Genomic DNA, 9,299 nt, shown 5'->3' with positions numbered 1-9,299 from the left:
TGCTAGAAAGAGCAGGGATTGGTCCCAAGCTCCCAGGCTGCCAGGAAGGGGCGGGGCGTCTCGTAGGTTATTAATATCTATCAGAAGGCCGACGGAAGTGCTGTGTTGTTGCCGGAAGTGGGAAGGAGAGGGTTGTGATGGCGGCTGCGGTTCTAACCGAGCAGGTAAGTGCCGCCGGCTCTACCCAGGGGATTTCGTGGGAGGACTTACAGGGGCCGACAGGGGCGAGAGGTGGAGGAGATGCCTGGGTGCTAGGACAGGGAGGAGTAGACACGGTGGAGTCGGGGTCGGCAGTGCGGGCCCTGCGGGGATCGGCCTGGGCAGCCCCGGGAGAAGCCGAGCCAGCCCTGCCAACAGCCGTCCCTCCCTGTCGCAGGTGCTGGCGAACAGCGCAAAGGAGGAGCAGCCCCTCGCGGCGGCAGAGGAGCTATCCGCCCAGAAGCGCGAGCAGAGACTGCGCAAATTCCGGGAGCTGCATCTGAAGCGGGTGAGTAGATGCTGAGACCTGTCATTGGTCAGGCCCCTGCATGTCTGTGGGGGGACGAGGAAGTCGCAGCAGCGTGCCTAACAAACCCGCGTGGCTGGATGCAGGATCTTTCCCGGTGGTTCTCAACTCTGGTAGCACGTTGTAATCACTTTTGAAAATACAGTTGATCGCCGAAACCGGTTTGCTCAGTGGATAGAGCGTCAGCCTGCGGACTGAAAGGTCCCGGGTTCGATTCCGGTCAAGGGCATGTACCTTGGTTGCGGGCACATCCCCAGTGGGGGGTGTGCAGGAGGCAGCTGATCGATGTTTCTCTCTCATCGATGTTTCTGGCTCTCTATCTCTCTCCCTTCCTCTCTGTAAAAAATCAATAAAATATATTAAAAAAAAAAAAAAAAAAAAAAAAAGAAAATACAGTTGATCCTTGAACATCGCCTGGGTTTAGGGGTGCTGAACCCCGCACTCGAAAATCCATATGTAACTGTGGACTCTACAGTTGCCCCTTCGCATACTTAGATTCAACCTACCGCGCAGAATGAAAACAGTATTAGTTATACTCGAATTTTCGGCTGTGCGGGGGCGGCACCCATAATCCCGGCGTTGTTCAAGGGTCAGCTGTATTTTTTAAAAAGTATAATTTTACTGATTTCAGAGAGGATGGGAGAGGGAGAGAGAGAGAGAGAGAAACAGCAATGATGAGAGAGAATCATTGATCGGCTGCCTCCTGCATGCCCCTGCCTGGGGATCGAGCCCACAACCCGGGATGTGCCCTTGGCCAGAATCCAACCAGGACCCTTCAGTCCGCAGGCCGACACGCTATCCACTGAGCCAAACCGGCTAGAGCGGGTCAGCTGTATTTTTTTAAAATATATTTTTTATTGATTTAAGAGAGAAAGGGAGAGGGAGAGATAGAAACATCAATGATGAGAGAGAATCATTGATCGGCTGCCTCCTGCACGCCCCCTACTGGGGATCGAGCCTGCAACCCCGGGCATGTGCCCTTGACCGGAATCTAACCTGGACCCTTCAGTCCGCAGGCTGCGCTCAATCCACTGAGCCAAACCAGCCAGGGCTGGTCAGCTGTATTTTTGATCTGCAGTTAGGAATGTGAAAATACTGTTTTAGATCTGAGGTTGGTTGAATCCGTGGATGTGAAACCCGGGGATAGGAAGGGCCGGGTGTACTTAGGTACTGAAAAAAAATCTGGTTTAAGTGGACCTCTGTAGTTCAAACCTGTGTTGTCCAAAGGTCAACTGTACACATTCCCCCTCCAACCCTCTTCCCACCTACATCTGATTTAACTTACCTAAACTAGGTTTGGGAGTCTCTATTACTAGCAGCCTCCTTGCTGTACTCTAACAAACTCTGTATTTTACTAGGGAAATATGTAGAAACTTGTCCAATGCTAATAAGAGAGCTGGTTGCCTCTTTATTCAAAAATAAGCAGCAGCCCTAGCCAGTGTGGCTCAGTTGGTAGGGCGTCATCCCCTTGCTTGGAAAGGTTGTTGGTTCTGGATCAGGGCACATGCTGTGAGCTCCAACTGCGGTAGGGTGCGGCATGCCGGAGGCAGCAGATGGATGTTTCACTATCAATGTTACTTTCTCCCTCTCCCTCCCTCCCTCCATCCTTCCCTCCCTCTCTCTCTCTAAAAATCAATATAAAAATCTCTGAAAGTCTGTAGTGTCAATGAATGTGAAAATACTGTTTTAGATCTGAGGTTGGTTGAATCCGTGAAAAAGCTCAATGAAAATCTGTAGTGTCAATGGTTGAGCTAGTCAGTGGGGAACAAGATGATTAAGATAAGGCCGCTGTTCTTAAAAGAAAAGGCAACTTTACAGCTAGAAATTTCATTGTGGTAAATGCCATGCTAGAGTTAGGAACAAAGGTCGGGGAGTACAGAGGAGAGATTAAAACTGTGTGTGTGTGGAGGGGTGGGGGAGGGAGCTCCAGGGAGTGTCTTATATAAGACACCTAAACTGCTATTTAAAAGATTTAGTAAGGAGTTATCAGACAGAGAAGTTGGAGGAAAAAAATATCCAAGCAAAGGGGACAAATGCAAAGGAAGATAATTCATATTAGGGATAAGAGTCCAGCAAATAACTGGCTGTAGTTGGAGCTGAGAAAGGAAAAAGAACAGCTCTTGACTCAACTTGAAGTGGCCGGACAGCCTGGCCATGGTTCCACAAAACCGCAGCGTCACTCTGACTGTTGTAGTGAGACAAACCACAGAAATGACCACACGTCCCCCTCTTCTGCTAACATCATAGACTGTTACTACCAAATAAAACATTGGTCTTGCTCCATTAATCCTGCCTCGTGTGTAAAAACTTAAGATACTCTATCAAAAATGCATTGGCTTTCTGACAGTGCAATCCAGAGCACAACCACGCTTCCTCGAATTCCCCCCTGCCCCCCCAGCCGCTGATACCCTAATCCTATGCCTACCCCCCAACTCTCTCTCACTGAAATGCCTACAGCTCCCTATGGTTTGCTGTCTCTTTCAGGGCCACAAACACAACTTTGTTTGATTTCAGGTGTTTTCTTGGTGTCTTCACCTGGAGGGTATTGTCAGAGTCAAGAATAAAGGGATGGTAGTTGAGAGGAATTTCTCTCTCTTTGCCCCCAAAAGTTAATCTAATAACGACTTAAACACACTTAAATATTTACTTGGATGGGCTGTGTAAAGAACATCTGGTTGGAAATTAGGAGACATGGCTTCCTGGACTTACTGCCACCAGCCTGTGACCTAAGAAACATCAAACTTAATTTTCCCTTAAGATGATATGCTCATTTCATTTTATGCAGTTAAATTTATTTTACAACGGACTCTTCACAGAGTAATCCAACTGGAAAATTTCTTTCATTTGCCATAATGTAAACTGTTGAAATATTTAAAAAGGAGGGGGGACTTGGAAAGGATTAGAGATATTAAGATAGGTTTTAGAGCCCCAGCCCCAAATTGAGGCTTTTTCCTTGAGTTAATCAAGATTAAAAGAGACTGGAAAGTAGAACGTCATTCTCATCATGTGTTTAACATTATTTCATGCCATCTGAAGACTTTAGTGCCACTGTAGTAGTCCTTCCCCTTTGTGAAACCGTGTCCCATCCAACCCTAAGGGACCTGCTCAGAGGGACTGCACAGCTAAACAGGTAAAGCTGACATGAACCTCCAGGCCTTTGGAGCAGCAAATCAGTGCAGCCCAACACTTTTTTTTTTTTTTTTTTGACTCCATACAAATGCAGACCTAGTTAGGTGGTTCCCTTGCTTAAAATCCTTTGATGGCTCTCTGTTGCTTTAAGATAAAATGGGGTCCCCTTGGTAATGTGTCTTATCTGACCCTCAAAGAAGGCAAGGTCTATTTGGATTGATTTTTATGCTTCAGCTATAAACTTTTTGTTACATTTCAGAATGAAGCCCGTAAATTAAATCACCAGGAAGTTGTGGAAGAAGATAAAAGACTTAAGTTACCTGCAAATTGGGAAGCCAGAAAAGCTCGTTTGGAGTGGGAACTACAGGAGGAAGAAAAGAAAAAGGTTAGGAACGCCTCTGCTGTTTCTTAAGTGGTTTACTCAGTCTTTCTGTTGTATTGACACAGTAAAACAAGGTGGTTTTGTACACTGGCTCTAGAGCTAGACTGCCAGAGTTCAGATCTTGGCTCTGCTTTTTACTAGCTGCAACACTTTGGGAGAGTTATCTAACCTGTCTGTGCCTCTGTTTTCTCATCTGTAAAATGGAGGCTGTGATAATAATTGAGTTAATTATGACTTAAATGAGCCAGTGCCTGTAAAACAGGGCCTGACACCTAATAAATGCTGAATAAATATTATTTTTAAATCTGTGTGCTTATTTCTTATATACTATAGCAGATTCCCGAATTTTCTTTGATTAATCATTATTTTAAAAGTATTGCTAGATAATTTTATTCAATCTTTCCTGTTTTAAAATAGATAAAATAATTGTTTGTATCATAATTGCTGGTTTCAGCCTTTTTCCTTTCTTTTTAGGAATGTGCAGCCAGAGGGGAGGACTATGAGAAAGTGAAGTTACTGGAGATCAGTGCTGAAGATGCAGAAAGATGGGAGAGGAAAAAGAAGAGGAAAAACCCCGACCTGGGATTTTCAGGTCAAATTGGCTTTTACTTTATTGAATGGGCCTGTTAGGTTAAGCATCGCCTTCAATGTTTCTGATTTATGAAAGGATACGCCCCTTCAGGGATATTCTCTAAGAGGCATAAACCCAAGAAAATACAAATACATCTCCTGGGGCAGCAGTAATGGCTATACTTCAGTCAGCTGGATTCTTTTATTCTTCGTGGTAAAATTAATCGAGGCTTGTATTGTCAGCATCTTCAGGATAAGAGGTTCTGCTTAGATTGGTGTCTTGTGCATATATTACTAATAATAATTTAGATTTTCCCCCCTGAATTGTAATGACCAAACAAGGAAGTATGTTATGTCTGATTCTCATTTTCTTTTTAGATTATGCTGCTGCCCAGTTACGCCAGTATCATCGGTTGACCAAACAGATCAAACCTGACATGGAAACATATGAGAGACTGAGGGAAAAGCAGTAAGTTGACAGTAATGCAAGTTTTTGTGTGTTTTTTTTTTTGCATCCTGAGGTAGACATATTTGTGTGTGAGTATATATACAACCATACACACATAAATAATGCTTAGGTAATGTTTAGGTATGGGTTATCAGGCAGCTGTGTTAAGAATGATTTCTGACCTCCACAACAATATTTATTGCTCACACCACAGCAGTTAAGCTCATCATCTGGTTATCTTTCTAGCTGGGCGTCCCAAGACTGAGTGTGGAGTGGTTAAAACCAGATTATTCTATTCACTCTGATATTCTTTTAAGAGGCAGATGCTTTAGTGCCAGCATGTGCGAACTTTTTTTTTTTTGGTAAAGGACCAGAGAGTAAACATTTTAGGCTTTGTGGGCTATATGGTCTCTGTCACAGTGCTAGTACTCGGCTCTGCTGCTGTGATGTGAAAGCATCATAGAGGACCTATAGACAAATGGGTGTGGCTCTGTCCCAGTAAAACTGTTTATAAAAACAGATGGTGGAGCTTGCCAACCCCTGCTTTAGTGGAGAGAGAAATACCTGAACTTGGAGGCGAGCCCTTTGACTCTGGCCCTTGGCTCTTTCATTTATAGAACGAAGGGGTCAGAATAAGTGACTTATTAGATCCCTTCCAATTCTGTATTTTTGTTTTTTAAGATTTTAAATTGATTTTTAGAGAGAATGGGAAAGAGAGAGAAAGAAACATTGATGTGAAAGCGAAGCATCTAGTCAGCTGCCTCCTACATTCCCCTTACTGGGGATCAAGCCTGCAATCCTGGCATGTGCCCCGATCAGGAATTGAACCAGCAATCTTTTTATTTTTTATTTTTTTAAAAATATTTTTATTTATTGATTTCAGAGAGGAAGGGAGTGGATGAGAGAGAGAGAAACATCAACAATGAGAGAGAATCATTGATTGGCTGCCTCTTGCATACCCCTGACTGGGGATCAAGCTGACAAACCTGGGCAGATGGCCTGACCAGGAATTGAATCGTGACCTCCTGGTTCACAGGTTGATGCTCAACCACTGAGCCACGCTGGCTGGGTGAGCCAGCAATCTTGGTGCACGGGATGATACCCAACCAACAGCCATACGGGCCAGAGCTCTGTATTTTTTTTTTTAAAGTTAAGGTGGGAGCCACCCCACAGTAAATACGTGTCTCTCTTTTATCTCTCATTGTGAATGGTTATTTACTTTGAAATTAGGAAATGTGGTGCACTTGTATTGTTACTATAAGTTCATTTTGCTGTCTTTTCAGTGGAGAAGAGTTTTTCCCAACATCCAACAGTCTTCTTCATGGAACGCATGTGCCTTCCACTCAGGAAATTGATAGGATGGTCACAGATCTGGAAAAACAGTAAGTACTCATTAGAGCAGTGTGAAATTTTAAGTGCTTAATGGCAAAATGGACATAATAAGCTTAGAATGAATTGAATAGACAAATATTATACTTGCTAATTTCTGACTTAGCATCTACAGTGGTTTTGGGGACAGCAAGTATGAGTTGAGTCCATATGATTTGGAATGGAGAAGCAAACAAAATATTGATAAAATTGAATTGTTATAATTGAAGCAGAGAAGGATTTAAAGAAAATTATTCTTCTTTAAGAACTTTTATTTAGTAATCACTCTGCTATTTGATTTGAAGACGTAAGAATGTTCTAGTGAATGTACCTCCACTACATTTGCATTTCTTATACTGATGGGGTAAATATGAGGCAGAGTGGAATGAATCTGTATTTTAGACGTTAATACATGTGAAATATTAAGGATAGTGCCTCACATACTGTGCATTCCATATTAGCTGTGGTTATCCTATATAATAAAAGAGTAATATGCAAATTGACCGTCACACCAAGACACAAGATGGCTGCCCCCATGTGGTCAAAGATGGCTGTCCCCATGTGGACACAAGATGGCCTGCAGGGGAGGGCAGTTGTGGGAAGTTAGGGGTGACCAGGCCAGCAGAGGAGGGCAGTTAGGGGTGACCAGGCCAGCAGAGGAGGGCCGTTGGGGGAGACCAGGCCAGCAAGGGAGGGCAGTTGGGAGGGACCCAGGCCTGCAGGGGAGGGCAGTTGGGGGGCACCCAGGCCTGAAGGGGAGGGTAGTTGGGGGGGGACCAGGCCTGCAGGGGAGGGCAGTTGCAGGGGGCCAGGCCAGCAGGGGAGAGCAGTTGGGGTGGACCAGGCCTGCAGAGGAGGGCAGTTTGGGGGACCAGGCCTGCAGGGGAGGGCAGTTGGGGGGGGCCAGGCCAGCAGGGGAGAGCAGTTAGGGGGGACCAGGCCTACAGGGGAGGGCAGTTGTGGGGGATCAGGCCTGCAGGGGAGGGCAGTTGGGGGGGACCCAGGCCTGCAGGGGAGGGCAGTTGGGGGGCACCCAGGCCTGAAGGGGAGGGTAGTTGGGGGGGGACCAGGCCTGCAGGGGAGGGCAGTTGCAGGGGGCCAGGCCAGCAGGGGAGAGCAGTTGGGGTGGACCAGGCCTGCAGAGGAGGGCAGTTTGGGGGACCAGGCCTGCAGGGGAGGGCAGTTGGGGGGGGCCAGGCCAGCAGGGGAGAGCAGTTAGGGGGGACCAGGCCTACAGGGGAGGGCAGTTGTGGGGGATCAGGCCTGCAGGGGAGGGCAGTTGGGAGCCAGCAGTCCTGGATTGTGAGAGGGATGTCTGACTGCCCGTTTGGGATCGGGCCTAAACGGGCAGTCGGACATCCCTCAAGGGGTCCCAGATTGGACAGGGTGCAGGCTGGGCTGAGGGACACTGCCCCCCCCCCCCCCCCCCCGCCCCGTGCATGAATTTCGTACACTGGGCCTCTAGTTATTAATATAATTATTGTAGTCATCTTCTTTTAATATTTTATGTATCCAATCCAGTTTCTAACAGGGGTCTCATTGCTTTCTTAGAGGCATTCTGAAGATGAATTTGTATATTACTGTATTTTGTGGTTCTTACCCAGGGTTGTGCTATTGTGCTGTTAATTAGCAGCTTCAACTTGATCTTGATGAAAACTGCTTCCCCCACCCACCAAAGTGTGCTGTTCTAAGTGTAACGATGCTATTCTCAACTACTAGGCTATTTCTATTAAGACAAAAAAAAAAAAAAAAAAAAAAGACAAGCCCTGGCCAACTAGCTCAGTTGGTTAGAGTGCTGTTCTGATATGCCAAGGTTGCGGGTTCGATTTCTGGTCAGGGCACAAGCAAGAATCAATGAATGAATGCATAAATAAGTGGAACAACAAATCAATGTTTCTCTCTCTCAAGTTAATAAATTGAAAAAAATTTTAAAAGACATTTAAAATTTAAAAATTACTTTCTTTTTCCCTCAGAATTGAAAAACGAGACAAATATAGCCGGAGAAGACCTTATAATGACGATGCAGATATTGACTATATTAATGAAAGGAATGCCAAATTCAACAAAAAGGCAGAAAGATTCTATGGGAAATATACAGCTGAAATTAAACAGAATTTGGAAAGAGGAACAGCTGTCTAATCTCCTTCAGGAACTGTTTTTAGAAGCTTGAGATGGAGTGAAAATTTCTGCTAGCAGAACTCAGTCTATGCCTTCCCACTCAGCATTTAAAAATAAATGATTTTTCTTAAACATATATTTCCAAATTTTTGTGTTTGGATATAAGATGTATTTCTTGTAGTGTACTTGTTTTGTAATAATCTACTTTGTATAAATCCTAACTATATTATTTTTCTATGTATTTTAAATGTGTGATTGTTTAATCTTTGAAGCATTTTGGGCTTAAGATTGCTGGTACCAAACATAAATTCAGTCACTCTCGCTTTGAATCATGTTAGGAATTTGACAGAATCTAGAGTTGGACTCAGGAACCATGTGGGGATTGTAGACTCTGAAGCTAAGGACAGTGATGAAGGTGTGGCAGTGGCTACTGGAGGACTGGTGAAGGCTGGACCCAGGACTGTTATGACCAAGTTCAGGAAGTAACAGAACTATCCTCCTGTGAATATGGACCATGTACTGTTCCCTTTTTACAAAGCAAATACCCTGTGGAATAAAATCCCTACTAAACCCTCTGCTTATCATTCAAAAGTATATCTGTATATCTACACACACACACCAACATACATGCTTCCAATTCCATAAACTTAAAATTTCTTTTTTATGGGAAATTCCAGACACATTCAAAAGAAGACAATTTAGTACAATGATCCCCACATACCCAATCCCCATCTCATGGCTAATACAGTTTCATCTTTATTTCTACTTTCCCCTCCATG

General features: G+C 44.6%; 1 protein-coding gene across 1 annotated transcript; it reads left to right on the top strand.

Annotated features, from left to right (window-relative positions):
- Nucleotides 1–96: 96 nt before the first annotated feature.
- SYF2 (SYF2 pre-mRNA splicing factor) lies at nt 97–8,656 on the top strand. The gene is made up of 7 exons (XM_080655924.1): nt 97–164; nt 377–487; nt 3,894–4,019; nt 4,491–4,608; nt 4,965–5,055; nt 6,318–6,416; nt 8,376–8,656. Exons 1-7 carry the CDS (start codon nt 138–140, stop codon nt 8,539–8,541), a joined length of 738 nt encoding a protein of 245 aa, XP_080512050.1. The 5' UTR covers nt 97–137; the 3' UTR covers nt 8,542–8,656.
- Nucleotides 8,657–9,299: the final 643 nt, after the last annotated feature.

The sequence above is a fragment of the Plecotus auritus genome (assembly GCF_963455305.1).
Source record: "Plecotus auritus genome assembly, chromosome: 2".
Lineage (NCBI taxonomy): Eukaryota > Metazoa > Chordata > Mammalia > Chiroptera > Vespertilionidae > Plecotus > Plecotus auritus.
The sequence above is the reverse complement of the archived record's forward strand: the minus strand, read 5'-3'. Positions and strand labels throughout refer to the sequence as shown.

Excerpts from the sequence above, each read along its gene's own strand:
- SYF2 (XM_080655924.1), top strand. The coding sequence starts at position 138 with ATGGCGGCTGCGGTTCTAACCGAGCAG. Across the intron at positions 488-3,893 it reads GGGAGCTGCATCTGAAGCGG|AATGAAGCCCGTAAATTAAA; the intron begins GTGAGTAGATGC and ends GTTACATTTCAG. Across the intron at positions 5,056-6,317 it reads GAGAGACTGAGGGAAAAGCA|TGGAGAAGAGTTTTTCCCAA; the intron begins GTAAGTTGACAG and ends CTGTCTTTTCAG.